The sequence below is a fragment of the Mastomys coucha genome, unplaced genomic scaffold, assembly GCF_008632895.1.
Source record: "Mastomys coucha isolate ucsf_1 unplaced genomic scaffold, UCSF_Mcou_1 pScaffold16, whole genome shotgun sequence".
NCBI lineage: Eukaryota > Metazoa > Chordata > Mammalia > Rodentia > Muridae > Mastomys > Mastomys coucha.
This window is the reverse complement of record NW_022196898.1, coordinates 43,870,673-43,888,156: the sequence shown is the minus strand read 5'-3', so window position 1 is coordinate 43,888,156 and position 17,484 is coordinate 43,870,673. Positions and strand designations below refer to the sequence as shown.

Here is a 17,484-nt window from a genome sequence, read left to right as displayed (position 1 = left end):
ACCACAACAATAGGAAGCAAACTAGGACAGGTAGCATAAGCACCATGCACTCCATCTGGGGAATGACTGTCTAGCTCCAGAGAAGGGTTACTGGCACGATGAAGGTCACTCAAGAGGCCCTGTCCCTCTCTGGCTTCAGCCTGCTGTTATGGCCAAGGAGAGATACTCGTTTGTGGCTAACCCTGCTGACACTCCCAGTGAGTGTACTGCAGCTCTTCTGTAGACAGAGATCCAGGTCCAAAAGGAGCCTGAGTGTCACAGCATCACAGCATCACAGGCCCTGGCTGAGCCTTTTCTTTTTTTTCTTTTGTCTGTCTGTGTGTGTGTGTGTGTGTGTGTGTGTGTGTCTGTCTGTCTGTCTGTCTGTCTGCCTGCTTGAGCCAGGGTCTTGGTACACAATCCAGGGTAGCTTTGAACTCACAAACTCTCTGCCTCAGTTTCCCAAAATACTGGGAGACTACAGATGTCTGCTACCTTGCCTGGCTGGAAAAATATTTTTGCAGATACCAGAATGTTATGACAAGTCTGTTTATGTCAGATTCTGTTCAGAATTAAATTCTAGGAACCCTTAACTAACCACAAGCAGCCACGCTTGAGTACTGCTTTTGTACAGTCTACACTTGTGGAGGTCCTGACTCCAGTCTCCACAGAACCACATAATAACAGTAAATAAGTAGTAGAATGTCAGTGGAGATGGGTGGGCACAGGGGGCAGTTAGGAAGGAGGAGGGTGTAGTAAGCTGCACTAGAGCAGATTCTCTTTGTTCTTCTCATCGCTGACAGTGAGGACACACAGGGGCTCTGGGTGGAAGCAGGCGCTCACTTGTGAATCAGAAGACAGAGGGATCCACTTCACATTCATATAGCTATGCAGCAGATGTAACTTCACCTCCAGAGACAGAATTATACTGTGAAAAGGAGAAAACAAATTAAACAGCTGATACTTCAAAGGCATGTAAGTAGTCCTTCAGAAAGGACTCAGCAGTGTCCAGAGACTAGCTATCAAACAGCTGCCATTATTTCTGTTGTGACACCAGTTAGCAAATTCTGACCATCAGGTGAGGATTATCATTTGGTTTTCTTTTTATTTTAAAGAAAGGAGTTTACTATGTAGTCTGCCTCAGCCCTGAACTTGCAGTGATTCCCCTGCTTCAACCTCCTAAGTGCTAGGTGAGGTGTGAGCCACCATGCCCAACTGTAGGACTTTTTTAAAGTACTAGATTCTCTCAGCCAGCTCCTGGTTGCAAAGGCTCCAAAAGGGAAGCAATGAGTAGGAGGGCAGGGACAGGTGTTTACATCCGCATCTCCGTAGGGAAGGGGGGAAAAAGGAGGGGACACTAAACACACACACACACACACACACACACACACACACACACACACACACACACACACGCACACACGCACACACGCACACACGCACACACGCACACACCCACGGAGACAGGCTTGAATGCTAGATGAGAGAGTATGTATTTCCCTTGCCATCTAAATACCAGAAAGATGAAATTTAAAAGCAGACTATTTTGGTCATTTGTTTAAAAACTCCTCTGACTTTGGCTTAGAATCAAAAAGGATTTGGCTGTCTTGCTTTTTTAATCACTGCTTTGGGGATTCTGGGGTGTAGTAGGAGGAACACTTGCTCTGCTCTAAGAAAAGAAGACAAAGCAGCTGCAAGATGCCAGCGTCCTGATGACTGGCCTGCCTTCCATCTCTGCACACTGAGCTAAGAAGAATGTGGGCACATGGCACTGCATGTGGAGGAGATCCTAGCTATCGTATAGAGAAAGCATATGGAAAGGCAAAGCTGGCCTTACCTGGCCAATCGGACATTGTCATTGTCATCTTTGCCCCACTCCCAGCCCTTTCCTGGGTCCACAGCAAAGTGCAGGGGCAGCAGCTTATGCTCTGAGTCTGTGAGTGGGATCACAGCTGAGGAGGGAAAAACACACTGTCAGAAAGCACACACTGACGTCACCTATGACTAACTGTAGCCCATCTATCCGCAACACTAAATACCAATGAGCTACTTCTCTTTACCACCCAGTATACAATTTAGCCTATTAATCCCCTGGACTCCCTGCCAGTGAACCAACTACTCTGCACAGGGCTAAGTGCAGCCTGTACCTAATATGGACCTTTATTCTAAAACAGCCGTGACAGAGACACTTTTTTTCACCAAAGTACCCCCTCTTTTTAAAGTTAAAAACTCTTGGTAATATTGTATAGCTTGGTTAAAAAACAAAAACAAAAACTGGCAACCTCTGGCCTTCCATTGTCCTCAGTCGCTTCCTTCTCCTTAGCTATCATTTCCACTTCTGAATAAAAAACAGCCACTGATAGAATGGGCGCGGCACCTTGTTCCTTGGCGCTGTCCTTCTGTTCCATTGACACAAGCGCAGAGAAGTGGGCCTGATCATAGGCGAGCACCAGAGGGGATCGGTGACACTGGCTGGTTGGGACCTCCAATGGCAAATAGATCCCTCCAAATGGGATAGGGGCAAATGCTGTAGGAAACCACAAAAGTTATTATTACCAAGCTGAGGCCCTTGCCTACTTCAGTTTCTCCACCCTACTTCTCTCTGAAAGACTTATTTTTATTATTTTAAATCATGGGTATTCATGGGTGTTTGTGTGGGGTCATACACATGGGTGTGTGAATGTCAGGACCCCTGGAGATGGAGTTATAGACAGCAGTGAGCTGCCCAATGTAGGTGCTCAAAACTAAACTTGGGTCCCCTACAAGAGCAGTTCAAGCTCATTGAGCCACTTCTCCAGCCCTTTAATCCTACTTTTCAATTGAGCATCCCATCTCAATTAATCCCAAGAGCTTTTGTTTGAATCTCTGGAGAAGTTTTCACTGTTTTATTGCATAGCCCCCACCCCAAGGCTCCACACACACAGGAGGTTTGCGGGAGAATGAAGATGAGTAGCTAACTCACCTTCCCCTCCGGAGTCCCTCAGCATGGTGTCTGCTACGACCACTATGGGCCTCTTGAGCACATGAGCAAGGACGAAAACATGGAATTCCTCTAGGCTCTCATATACCGGCTCCTCTGAACTCTCCACTCTACAGTTGTAGGAAAGAAAATGGAGGAGGCACAGCAGAAGGGAGAAGGAAGAAACAAAATGAGTTCTGAGACCAGTTCCAAAGTGAAGGAAAAGAATGCCCCGCCTTGGTTTTCTAACCCCAAAGCTTCCACAACAGATGACTCTGTGCTATGTGGTTAGTGCTACTTTCTTTTAGTAGTAGGGAGACCCAAGAAAAAGGTATGGGGCAGATCTGAAAGTGAGGGCCTGGTGACATGAGTAAAGGTGCTTGCCACCATTCCTAAGGACCTAAGCTCAATTTCTGGGATTCATATAGTGGACAGAAGGAAAGAACTGACTCCTCACCGAGAGACACTTACCCACCACCACTGGCTCCATTGGTACCCAGATGCATTCTGGGTTCACTTGAGGCAAGTTTGATCAATTCATTCCATTCCTTCTGCCACTCATCTTCCGTATACACCAGTCCTGACTGTAAAAGAGACCGTGCAGTAATGAAGGCACAGGTAAGCAGAGGTTTGGTTCTAAAAGGCAATACCCATCCAAACCCTCCTGTGTTAGAGCTGATCCCTATTCTCTTAGCACTTGCTTTACACTTGTACTAAACCAATTTTTTTCTCCTTTTCAGAGTCAAGACCCATAAAATAGGTTGGTTGGCTGACTGGTTGGTTGGTTGGTTTTGAGACAGGGTTTCACTGTGTAGCCCTGGTGTCCTGGAACTCCCTATGTAGACCAGGCTGGCCTCGAACTCTTAGAGACTGGCCTGCCTCTACCTCTGGAGTGCTGGGATTAAAGGCATATAACACCATGCCCCATGTTGTTTACTTTTGAGATAGAATCTTATGTAGACTAATACTGAATTAGCTCCTCTGATACTGATGATACTCCTGTATCTATCTCCCAAATGCTGGGATTATATGCACATCACCATGTTTAACAATCTCACATTTCTTTTTTTATTTGTTTATTTGTTTATTTGTTTATTTGTTTTCCAAGACCGTGTTTCTCTGTACAGCCCTGGCTGTCCTGGAACTCACTCCATAGACCAGACTGGCCTCAAACTCAGAAATTCGCCTGTCTCTGCCTCCCAAGTGCTGGGACTAAAGGTGTGCACCACCAATGCCCAGCCAACCTCACACTTCTTAATCTTCTGTTCCTTTCACTTACTTCAGTCTGACTCTATTCTGCTCTTTATGTTACCGCCCCATCCACACACTTCACCTGACTGACAGATCCAATGAACTCTTAATCTCATCTTTTACAGCCTTTGTGTATTTCTTTTCCTCTTTAAACATTCTAATTTAGCTTCTAATTTACCACTGCTTTCTCTTATTCTCTGAACTCCCCTCCCCACATAACTGGAGTTATGGCAACGATTTGAGTCTTGCTTTCCTCAGGGTGATATCTTCACAGGCTGCAATCATATCTACTAAATCTATGTGTGAAGGACTCTAGAATTGACCCTCCCAGGCCCAAAACTCCTTTTGATTTCTATGTTCACATATCCAGCTGTTCACTGAAAACCACCACTTATCGACAGTGACTCTCTAATTCGGTATTTTAAAATTTAAAACTCAACTCCTATCTCTTTACATGCAACAACTATCATCCAAATATCCAGACTAAAAGCCAGGGAGTTACTAAGTTGTCTCTTCTCTCAGTCATCCCATACCTAGATGTCTCTGTCAACAATTACTATTCATAAACTGCAAAGCATTTCTCTCTCTCTCTGACTTTACTGAATTCCTCAGATCCAATAGTATTGGGATACTATATTTTTTCCCAGTGATCAAAATCTAATGGTTCGTTTTCTGATAAGAGTTATTCTAAGAATCTTCACTGCACATGATATACAAGGCCTACCTCCTCCCCAAACCCCCATAAGTAGTTGCTGCTGATGGGCAGTGCCTCATTCTCTGCTCCTTTATTCTTACTGCCTGCAATGACCACTCCCTATGCTCCTGGTAAACAATGCCTAATCTTTAATAGCAAACCCTCCTCTGAGGAGTCTTTCTAAACCTCCCTAGCAGACCAACCATTCCCTCTTCTGAACATCTCTTTGAAAATGCTCTATATTACTCTATAGAGTCCATATCTAAATCAGGTAGTAGCATATATCTCAGCATGCAGGAAGCAGAGAAGGGCATATACCTATGGGTGCCAGGCCTACCAGGGATACCAAGAAACCACACTTGGTCTATTTTGCTCTATGTCTTTAGGGGTCTATTTTATTCTATTGCTCTACAAGAAAGAATCTTGTTTTATGAAACATGGCCCAGTGCCTATTATATGATCAATAATCAATAAATCCATGCTATATAGTTATAATTTTTTATTAAAGGATAGCGTACACCAATACATATAATTTGCTTTGTCTTCTTGTTTTCTGAGACAAAGTCTCACTGGGTAACCCAGTGGCGCACTCTAGGTGGTAGAGTACTTGCCCAGCACACGGGAAGCCCTGATTTTGATCTGCAGCATCAGATAAACTGGGTGTGGTGGCACATTCCAACAATCATGGATAATCCTGGCACTTGGGTAGAGGCAGGAAGGCGAGAAGTTTAAGATCATTCTCAGCTACATAGTAAGCTGGAGGCCAGACTGGGCTAATTCAGACCCTGCATTGAGGGGGTAGGGGAGAGGAGAAAAGGCCTTAGGATGTGATGATTTGAAAGTTGTTTATATTATCCATAGTTTTTATTTGTTTAGCATAAAATGCAATGAGTTCATCCTGACAGAGTATCTGCAATCACAATAAGCACATGACAGCAGCAGAACAAATGTAATGGGGATCAGTGCTACTGTGAGCATATTTTACTTGAATAAAAAGGCAAAGAAATTTGTAACATAAAATGCTATCATAGATTTCAAGTAAAAATAAACAAGACAATGCAAAGGTTATATATGAAATGCTCCTTGATAAACATATCCAGGAGGACCTGCCTCTCACTCCTCTTCTCTGTCACCTACTCCTGGTGGTGGCTCCTGTTTGTTTTATTCTTGGTTTGGGTTTTCAAGACAGGGTTTCTCTGTGTAGCCCTGGCTGTCCTGGAACTCACTCTATAGACCAGGCTGAGATCTAGAACTCAGAAATCCTCCTGCCTCTACCTCCGGAGTGCTGGGATTAAAAAAAAAGCATGTGCCACCACCACCTGTCCTTTTTGTTTTTTGTTTTTTTTTTTAAGGTTAATTTTATTTTATGCACGAGTATTTTGCCTGCATGTATGTATGTGCACCACATGCTTGCTGGTGCCCAATGAGGTCAGAAAAGAGCATTGATTCCTCTGGAACTGGAGTTATGGACAGCTGTGAGCTGTCAGAACTCCTCTAACAAGAACAAGTGCTGAGCTACAATCCAATCCCTCTGCTCCCTGTTTTAATACATACAGCCACTAGGTGGCAGGAACTCTTAACAATTTCAATACAAATCAAGGAAGCCCAGAAAATTAAGAGTGATTTAATTTGGGTTTTGTTATGAGAAAGCTAAAAGCAGCACCTCAGGTCATCACATTCTTGTCTCCTTCCTCCTCCCAAGTAAGGGATGAAGTCATCAAAGTTCAAGCAAGAGAACCATGCTTGGCACATTTCCAGTGTGAGATTACAATATGCCAACCAAAGAGAGTAAACCCTTCACTAGCTCCTTCACTAGCCACCATTTTCTGTGCACCTCCAGAAGAAAGGGCAGAAAACATAGGAAAGACCTTGGGTATTTCTGGTTCTCCTAAGATAAATACTTTCATATTCTAAGCCTATCTTTAATAGATTTAATAATCAGATTGAGCACACTTATTTTACTTTTGCTAACACTCCCACTTAATAACCACTATGCTCTGATGAGGTCTTTTCTTGTCCCTGGTGTGGTCAAAGCTGAGGTTCAGTTATAACTTACACTCAGCAAGAAGATAAAGCTGATTATTGATTCAGTTTGAATTCTAAACTCTAGACCAGTTTGGATCTAGCTCAGGAAAAGCAGCTTTCTATAAGGACCACTCCTGCTTTGGATGAAAAGAACGTCAATTTGTAGCCAGGTAATGGTGACAGCGAGCGGTACACACCTTTAGTCTCAGCACTCAGGAGGCAGAGGCAGGGGAAGCTCTGAGTCTGAGGCTAGTCTGGTCTACAGAATGAGCTCTATGACAGCCAGGGCTATACAGAGAAACCCTGTCTCAAGAGGGAAACAAAGAATGTCAACTTGTATCTTTTCCCTATGGATTCTATCTCTGGAGCAAAAGTGGATGATCAATGATATGTGTGTAATTTTTTTTCAAAGACTTATTTTGTAATTATTTGTCTCCATCAGTCATATAAGTGTGGATGTCCATAAAGGCCATAAGAGGGTATCAGATTCCCTGGAGCTAAAGTCACAAGTGGTTGCAGTCCACCTAATGTGGGTGCTAGGAACCAAACTCCTATCTTCTATAAGAAAAATAAGTGTTAGCTTTGCACAGTGGCAGTATTGTAGCCAATGAGGTTTATCCAAGGCACGATTATTGCTAATTGAAAAGAAAAACAAGTGTTCACAACCACTGAACACTTCTCCAGCCAAAACAATGGGTTCTTTATTTTAAGGAAACACAACAGTGTGTGTGTGTGTGTGTTCGCTGGAGAGCACATGTATACATGAAGGCTAGAAGTTGATCTCAAGTGGCTTCCTTGATTGATCTCTCTATTATTATGAAGACAGATCTCCTACAGAACCTGCAGCTTGCCAAGGCCAGCAAATCTAGATGCCTGCCTCTTTGCCCTTGGGGGTCCCACCTCTTGTCTCCTGAGTACTGAGATCACAGGCAGCCACCAACCTATGTAGCTTTATTATGGATTCTGGGAATCTGAACTTTGGTCCTCATGTTCCTACCACTGTAACTTCTGAGCCCCATAATGACTTAAAACTTTACGTTACATCTTTAGATGTAAAATTCCAAATGACTGAAAAACAAAACTTTAGTTGTGTATTATCACCAGTTATAATGGAACAATGAAAGTTGGAGATGAGGGAAGACACAGGAAAACAAGAAAACCTCTGAAAAGACATTCCCATATGCAGTGTTAGAGATAATTAGTGAAAGCATGGCAAAAAAAACAGAAACAAAAACAACCCAAAGTCAGGGACTACACAGATGGCCCAACAGTTAAGGCACTTTCTGTTCTTGAAGAGGGTGAGGGTTCAGTTCCCAGCACCCACACTGTGCAGCTCACAATTGCCTGCAATTCTAGTTCCAGGAGGTCTGACACCTTCTGCTGTCATCCAAAGGCATTTCCATGCACATGTACAAACACATATATACATGAAATAAAAATACATAACCAGTTACACATGAAAACGAGGCATACTAATACACACGGGGTGGGGGAGAGGAAAAGAGAGAGGGGAGGAGAGACAGAAACTAAGGAAACAGAGAAGTCTATTTAGTAAACACATAGTCATTCTTATAGGAGCGGGTAACTTCTATAGAGAAGCAGATAACAAACACATCATGCTCTGTGGCCATAAGTCACTCTAAAGTCTGTGCTTGAATAAAGAAAGCAGTTACATCCATAACCCAAACACACAAGGATGCCTTTCAGTGAAACTTTTAAAACCCAAACTAAGAAAATAGTTGTAGTGTTCCCAGTTCCTGGTATAGAGATGGAACATAAAACTTCATCATTACTTTCTTATATAAACGTAATCATAATACCTGCCAAATCCCCAGACAGTAATATTTAAATTCAGTTTAACAAGCACTCTTTTACATTTTTTACCAAACTAAAGCAAAGTTGAAGACTGTGAAAACATTCAAGCATTTACATAATTAAAAACACGGGTGTCAAGGAGTTAAAGGTGCTAGCCACCAAGGCTGGACACCTGTTGCATCTCCAGATCCCACACAGTGGGAGCAAGCTGACTTGTACAAGCTGCCTTCTCACGTTCATATATGTGGCATGGCATGCTCACATGCACGTGTCCATGAAATAGATAAATAATAAACACATGATTTTTTTTTTAGAGAATTAAAAATGAGCTGGAAATTATGATTTACCCATATAATCCCAGCAACTGGGAAGCGGAGGCAGAACTGTTGCAAATTCAATGCCAGCTTGGACTGTATAGTAAGTTCCAGGCTAGCCTGGGTTACAGGGTAAGGGGAGAGGAGGAAGGGGGAAAGGAGGAGGAGGAGGAGAGTGAGAGAGAGTAGAAGAGAGGGGAAGGAAGGTAAATGAAGAGGAGGGGAGAGGGTCTCAAAATTAATCAGGCAGGTGGGATAGCTCAGCAGATAAAGGCATTTGCCACCAAGCTCAATAATCTGCATTTTGATCCCTGGAATCCACAAAGTGAAGGGAGAGAACTCACACAAGGTGTCCTCTGACCTTCACACACACACTGCAGTGATGCATGCATCCTGCACCCAACAAAGGAGTGAATAAACAATCTAGCCTTATACTAAAAACAAGCTACAAAAATCCTATGAACTTATCTGAGCTCGTTAAAAATGAAAACCAGCGAAGCAACCCTCTACTAAGAACTCTCAGTACCTGCAGGAGGCCCGTGGGGAAAGCACTGTTGTGGACAGAGGCACACAGGACCTTCAGCACTAGGAGACACTTCTCTCTGGTTATTGGTGTGGGACTTTGGAGAGAAGGGGCCCACCCAAGCTCACCCACCTCTTTATTCTGCTGTGTTTGCTGCCACCTCCAGCGCCTTTTCAGTGCTTCCTTCTCCACCCCCTTCTCCATCAGTGCGTACAACGCCTTCCTGAGCACCAGGTCTCTATCATGGAAACCCCACATCCCTGTGGAGAAAGCAAGGCACAGGACACTTTGTCTCGACTCGCTTTCACTTACTAATCCAGCCTTTGTTTTGTGGCACTAGGGATCAAACCCAGGGTCTCAAAAAAAGGAGGCAGGATATAATTTATTCCCCAAACTCTAACAGGAAGCTGTCACTTCTCAGCAAATCTAACAAACCAAACTACAACAGCTAGTAAAACTGGTATGGTACCACACAACATCAGCATTATGAAATGGCTAGAAAATAGGAACCCCTTCCAAAGCTAACAACAAATACATGAAATTATGAGTAGGCTTAATAATTTAACATGTCACAAAGGCAAATGAAAAACATGTATTTTTATACACTAAAGGACTAGTTAAGTATAATTTTGCCACTATGCACATAGCCGCATAAGCTTGCTTACTATGCTCATTACTTCAAGAGCTCAGCTCAGAGCGGAGCCTACAGTAACCCAGCATTCTCCCATCTCTAAAGATAGGAAGTTAAGGCAAGGTTCTCCCATTCCCCTAAGTCTTGGCGTGAACCATCATGTCTACCTGGGATGAAGTGTAAGTATCATTCTACACATGATACTTGACTCAACTGCTTCCTCTCTACAGGGGAGGCCAGCCATTTTTGAGACTCACCAAGAGATGCTGCATGCAGGAGGCAGTTCCCATCCCCGGTAGTTGCTAAAGGGAGCAGCCTCTGGCAGGTGGAGTCCACACTGACCCACCAATTCAAACGCCCTGCAGACATGGCAGCAGGAGAAAGGGAGAGAAACAGATTAGAAAGACTGCCAGTATAAAACTACTAGTTCTTTTCTTGAGATAGGTTCTTGTTACATAGACCAGGTTAGCTTTGAACTCATGATCCTTCTGCCCCAGTCTCCCAACAGATACTGCATGCTTATTATTATTATTATTATTATTATTATCATTATTATTATCATTATTATTATTCTGAAACATGGTCTCCTGTAATTGAGACTGAGCTTTGAACCCACTATTCAGCTGAGGCTAGCCGAACTTCTGATACATCTGCCTCTATACCCTAAGTGCTGAGATTACAGGAATATAGCATTAAGCCCAGCCTCTATGACTCTTTATATCTTCTTTACTTACAGTTAGAATCTGTTCAGCATGAATGTTAGAGCACTGTGTCTTAAGTAAAGACAATGCTGTGCCATGGGATCACTAGGCAATGTATGAAGATATGTTTGTTCCCCACAGTTGGTGGGGAGGTATGTACTTCTGGTATCTGGTACATAAATACCAGCAATGCTTCTAAGTGTAATATAATGGTCAAGGAAGCTTGTACAACAAAGAATTACTTGGTACCAAATGTCAATAATGCCCAGGCTGAAACTATGAGCTACTTCGTGTGGCTCTGATTCTTTCTCTCTGGCCAGGAGACCACTAAATACAATAGCAGCAAAACTCAGCTTAATTGAATCAACAAAGAAAAATCTATGCAAGATCTATATGGATATATATATATATATATATATATATCCTGTATCATTTCTTTATGTGTATATATCCTGTATCATATGTGACAGCACTCAGCAGATGTGTGTTGTGACTTTAAAGTTATAAGCAAAAAAAGTACATAAAACACCCAAGTAAATTACATTCAATTGTAAATAGCAATCTCACAAATCCATTTACAGGAGGAAATGATTTTACAAATGACACTTGAAAGTTTTCTTGAGCAATTAAAGTCTACAAAAGGAAAAAAAATAGCTTAGATCTCACTAACCCAGGTAAATTGGTAACTTCTAAAAAAAAGTTACAATTAACATTGGATACAAAATGAAAAAGCTCCATATCTGCGCCCCCACCTCCAACCTCCAATCTTTCTTCCATAGGAACTTAATTTTATTTCTTTCTATCTTTATTTATTTATATCATGTGTCTGAGCGTTGGTCTGTTTGTATGTCTACATCCCACAGGAAAGCTTGCTGCTGCCCTCAGAAGTCAGACTTTTTTTTTATTATATAAATTCTTCCCAAAATTCCCAGCTGCCATACTTTTCATACTAGTTAATTTTTCTTAATTACCTTTATTTAGTGTATGAATGTATGAGCATTAGCACATGTACATGTCACAGCACCGTGTGGAGATCAGAAGACAGCCCGGGGAAGTCAGTTCTCTCCTCCCACAAAAAAAAATCCTCGTGGACGTGGTAGGGATTGAAAAAGACCAGGCTTCATAGTACATGTCTTTATTTAATCTCAGCATGTGGGTTCCAAGGACCAAGCTCAAGCTGTCAAGCCTTGGTGGCAAATGTCTTTACTCACTGAGCTATCTTGCTTACTCAAATTAAGTTAATGTTAATTTAAAGTGGAGTCAATCAAGAAAGTAAATAAATATAAGGGAAAGATTCACATGAACAGATGTGACTTTTAGTGCAAAATCTATAGCCTCGGTCCTGTTTTTGCAAAGGTGCTCCATAGCCAATTGTAATCAATTATTTTTGTTCATATATTGATTTTGAGGTATCAACTACTAAGCCCTTTACATACATATCTGATTTCCCTTCTATTAAATAGGAACTTTTCAAAGTGTCTAAATTTCATTTCTATCCCCTCCCCAATACCTGGCTAATTTTTATTCTTTATCTCAGTACACGTTCTTGAGTCCTATCTGACAGTAATCAGATCTCACACTTAAAGAATAGGCTACTGATAAAGGCTTTATGTGGCTGTAGGCCAAGACTAGAGGACTATCACTGAAGAGGACACGCCCACTGACCTGCCTGCTCCAAGGCAACCAGCATGGACTGCTCAATGAGGTCTCTCTCTATGAAGCTGCGGAAGTCTTCTTTGTACACAGTGAGATCAGGAAGCTGGAAGGCACAGATGGGCATTTCCAGGGGGTGCTCACTGCTCCCCCCACCCCCACCATTGGAGGAGACATGGGAGCGGGCCAGGGAAACAATGCTGGAGCTGGCGTGGGAGATGCCCCTAGACAGGCGTTTTTCTGCAATGAGAAACGGAGTCACCTTAGAACATATGCAACTCTCTCTGAGAATTCGCCACAGATGTAGGGTACTTACTGCTTGACAGTTTCCAGTCAAGGAAAAATTGTATCTAGCCAGCTACTTCTCAACTTCCTATTTTTTCTTAAGCCAAATACAAATGGGAAAATATACAAAATGACATTTTTTTTTGTAGACACAGTACTACCAAAAATATGTTCATCTTTCTAGCCTTGTCTGGGGTTTCCCTAACCTTCCTTTTCCTATGACTTTATCTGTGACTCCCATTTTTCAGCATGTTAAGTGAGCTGTTCACTTAGCAACTTAGTCATTTTTTTTAATGGGAAGAAGTACAAGGGAGAGAAATGGGCTTTCATTAGGCTGGATTTTGGCAAAGAATCGCTCTAGGGTCTTAGAGGATGTAGAAAGGATCTCCATTAAAGAAAAGAGAGTAACATGTGTCATCAACAACAGCTATATGACTTACTAATACACATATCTGTCAGAAATTTAGAGACTCAAATTTTAATATGCCGGAGAGCAAAACACTAATGTAAACTGTGCCTCCCCAAATAATTTTGTTTTAAGTACATGGCACTGCAATGTCCCAGCCAGTGTAACATTATGAGCAAAGTTGGTCAGTGTGATATTATATGTCTGCACAGCTTCAAGTACTTGGTGACTATCACAAGGGGACGGGAGCTCTAATGCTAGGCAGCTGTCCTCGGCCAGCACTGGCCAGAGGTGATGCAAAGAATGTACAACTGTCAGGGCCATTTACAGATAGTTACAAATAACCACTAGGTTTGTCTAGGAAGAGAGGAAGGAATGAACGTCTCTCTAAAGGAGCACGCAGGTGCTTCCTACTCCACATACAAAACCTTAGTCCTCAGAGCAATACCTTGAATGATGTCATCCTGTCTCTGAAGGATGGGTCGAGAAAGGCGCGTGGGCTCTCTATCCGAACCCCCTTTTTCGGGGGTCTTAGGGCAAGTACTCCCTCCACTAAAGGGTGGGGACAGGTTCCCAGCATGGACTTGGCGCAACTGCTCAAAATCACTGAGGGCAGCACTCACATCCCAGTTCTTTCCTAGCAGGAGAAAACAAGAAACACATGATAGACCCAGAGTATTACAAAACCAGGGAAGACACAGGAAGACCATCTAAACATCCTAGCACAATTAAGCAAGCCAGATATGGCATCACAAGCTTCTAATGCTAAAACTCAGGAGGATTGGAAGTTTGAAGCCAGTCTGGGCTACCTAAGACTCAGTTTCAAACATCTCATGTCAAAAATAAACACAGTAACACCACATTCATGTACAGTACAATTTTATTTTAACTTTCTTCTTCTTCCACTTTAATTTTCCTCAATCTGAAATACCAATTTTCTTTATTGTCTATTTCCTATGTAAGGTACACAATAGTAGAAACTTTGTCTCTAAATTCAAAGAACCCTTTAAAGAGTTAGTTACATAAATGAAACTTCTCTTACAAAGGAAACAAAACTTACAGAAATACTAAAACTTGCTCAAAGTCTCAGTTAGTTTGCTGTAGGCTCTAGACTCTAGGATGTCTTAAGACAGACACCTACAAGTGCATACAAAGTGCATACGTGTCTCTAGTGCAGAGCTTCTGGATAACATGGGCACAGAGTATTTACAACATGCAAGAAATATTTGTCACATGATCATTAAGAGCCACACTCTGAAAACCGGTCAAGGTTCAAATCCTACGTAATTTCACTGCAATTATATAACAAAGCCACTGAGAGAATAATACATCAAGCACCTTGCATACACTGGGCACACTGAACACACAATGAAGCACTTCCTCTTTTAAGAGGATGATTTTATTTTTATTTTTTTCTTAATTTTGAGTGTGTTGTTGGGCACGTGTGTGGTATATATGAGTGGTATATACAGAGGCAAGTGGGTGATATATATGTATAGCGTGTGCATAAAGGCCAGAGATCAAGATCAGGTGTTTTCCTTATGATTATTTTAGTGGGCTAATATAATTTTCCCCTTGACTTACCTGAACATAAATTCATGGTGAAGAAAGCACTCAATACATACAAGGTGACCAAGGAATTGTGGTTTTAGAACTATGGTGGATCACACAAAGTAGATCAATAGAAACAACTAAAATGGAAGGCATACAGCACTCAAAACATTTTTCTGATCACCTTAAAGTGTTCCAACTCACCCCAGTAATATGAGATTTTGCTTTCTCTTTTCTCACTCTCTCCTTACCTTCTAGAAGATCTCGAGCCAGCCCTGGCTCTGCACCTGTGGAACGAACAAAATCCGACAGGACAGCATCCATGTCCAGGGTCATGGGATCATCAAGTACTCTCAGGCAGCAGGATGTAAGCAGAACACAGATCAAAATCCAGGCTCTGACCTGAAAAGGAGATATGTGCACAAGGCTCAAGTAACCAGAGCACCATCACAGCCCAACTTCAGCATTCTCTTAATGAATGGTAGACTATTCTGGTTCTTTCATTTGAACTGAATTTTGAAACAAAGAATTTTATACTTTTTCATGAAAAATCACATTTCATTTCCTTGTTAACAATATTTTAATGCCTACAATAACTACAAACCACTCAACAAAACTTTGCTTCTGCTTTGTTTGGTTGGTTTGGTTAGTTTTTAAGGACGGAGGCACTGAAGATGAAGCCAGGGATTGTATATACTAGCAAGTATGTACCCACCCCAGCGCCAAGTCCACCTCTCCAGTCCAAAGGGAAAGGGCAGCTGCTGCCCTAAACACTCTCCAACCTACAATGTTCCCTAAATGGCACCATGCTCATTTCCCTCCAGAAACATATTTATTATTAAGGGTTTTTGGTTTTGTAGACAATGCTTCAGTATGTAACTCAGGCTAACCTCAAGCCTGTAGCAATCATCCTGCCTCAGCCTTTTGAATGCTGACATTATAAGCATGGCCACCATGCCCTGGCTTTCTCCTTAACTTACTGTAATCACTCTCTGCCTAGCCTTTGATTTTCATGCCGAATTTTTGGAAATAGGAAGTTGTGTGTCTTCTTTACCAATATATCCCCAGAATGAATTACTTGACACAGTACAAGGTACATTGGCCCTTCATAGACACTTATTAAACAAATGAACACTATACAGCAGATGACTTCAGGGCTGACTAATATTCTCATGCTAGTTGAGAAAACAGGAAGAGTAAAAGGAATGCTGAAACTACTCAAAATAACAACTATTCCACACTCTTGAGTTGAGAGCCCAGAGGCTCATCACAACAGTCACTAACTGTAGAACTCAGAAAACACAATCAGAAAGGGTTTTCTCCTCCAAGGATAAATAAGTGCCAGTTTATCTGGGAAAAGATCCCTTCTTCAGACTTAACTTTAGCAGAAACTATGTTCCTGACCTGACAGCCTGGTACCATGCCAACATTCCTCTGAGGTTAATAGTCCCAGCTGAGAAAGCAAAAATAGGGTGGAGAACCACCTCTGACCACATTCATTAGTCTTACGGTGTTCTGTAGAAGGGACTCGTTCATAAAGTACCCAGGCACCTAACTGCCTCACTGCACCCACTAATCATCTTTTTGGAAAATTGTTGAAAACAACAGATGGCTCAGATGAAACATTCCTCTGAACACCTAAAGCCTAAGAATGACCTCCAGGTATTTTTTTTTTTCTTCACTCCTCTTCTATCCCTGAATACAACTTGTTTAGTAGTATGATCTGATCCCATTTTTCTACATTTTTGGATCTAGTAAGGCAAAAAGCAAATTTTTGTGGGTTATAAAAATTATAGGTCTCTAATTGATAACTGAATTGTTTTGTTGGTGGTAGTTCTTTGGATTTTGTTTTTTGTTTTGTTTTGTGTTTTGAAAAAGAGAAATCACTGTTTCTTATAGTGCTCTAATAGTACAAGAAACCAATGGATACAGAGCATGATTTATTCATATCCCTAGTCCAATACTGAGCAAGGTATCTAATGTAATAGGCAGTCAATAAATACTTGGTGACAAAATTCATTATAAACAAATGTCTAATTTTCATCTGTTTTAACATCCTAAGCACCAAGCTAGCATTCCTGAGGTAAACAGTCCCTGCTGTCAACCTCATACTAACCCAGAACTACATGAAGAACTTCTGGTCAAGCTTTCTATAAAGTGACGCAGCCCCTTTGCAGCTTGTGAATTGAATTTCAAGCTCTTAGTGACAGAAGATCTCTAAGGTCTACCCTGCGCAGGACAGCAGACAGCATGGACTTCTACAACTTTTCCCCAAGCCTCTGAATGAAGTATTTCAACAACAACAGCAACAACAGCAACAACAACAAAGAATTGAATTTCAAGGCAGGCAAGTGGTACACATTTCTAACATCAGTACCCAAGAGGCAGAAACAGGAGGACTGAGAATTCAAAGCTACAAAGAATAATGAGAATTCTCTCCAAAGCCTATTGTATTCACCATTTTGTCCTAAGACATGGGTACTGTCTAAGTAACAAACACATAAATAGTCCAAAATTAAGAGCCTAACTCCAAAATGAACTTCAATCTTTGCTCTTAAAAAATAAAAAGCTGGACAGTGGTGGTGGCACATGCCTTTAATGCCAACACTTGGGAGGGAGAGGCAGATGCATTTCTGAGTTCAAGGCCAGCCTGGTCTACAGAGTGAGTTCCGGGACAGCCAGGGCTACACAGAGAAA

General features: G+C 41.9%; 1 protein-coding gene and 1 pseudogene across 4 annotated transcripts in view; one reads left to right on the top strand and one right to left on the bottom strand.

The window, feature by feature from the left end:
* Positions 1-17,484, bottom strand: part of Otud7b (OTU deubiquitinase 7B) — a 54,843-nt gene that overhangs the window by 6,778 nt on the left and 30,581 nt on the right. For 3 of the 4 annotated variants that reach the window (XM_031374864.1, XM_031374867.1, XM_031374865.1), the window contains 10 exons: positions 15,039-15,189; positions 13,685-13,873; positions 12,558-12,785; positions 10,449-10,550; positions 9,693-9,820; positions 3,410-3,522; positions 2,942-3,069; positions 2,357-2,506; positions 1,817-1,931; positions 823-907 (listed from right to left, as the gene is read on the bottom strand). In XM_031374864.1, the coding sequence (XP_031230724.1) occupies positions 823-907; positions 1,817-1,931; positions 2,357-2,506; positions 2,942-3,069; positions 3,410-3,522; positions 9,693-9,820; positions 10,449-10,550; positions 12,558-12,785; positions 13,685-13,873; positions 15,039-15,123 (1,323 nt within the window). In that variant the 5' untranslated portion in view covers positions 15,124-15,189. Of the gene's footprint in view, positions 1-822; positions 908-1,816; positions 1,932-2,356; positions 2,507-2,941; positions 3,070-3,409; positions 3,523-9,692; positions 9,821-10,448; positions 10,551-12,557; positions 12,786-13,684; positions 13,874-15,038; positions 15,190-17,484 lie in introns of those variants that run through there. The other variant, XM_031374866.1, reaches the window with a different exon arrangement.
* On the top strand, positions 7,487-7,635 carry LOC116094463 (annotated as a pseudogene).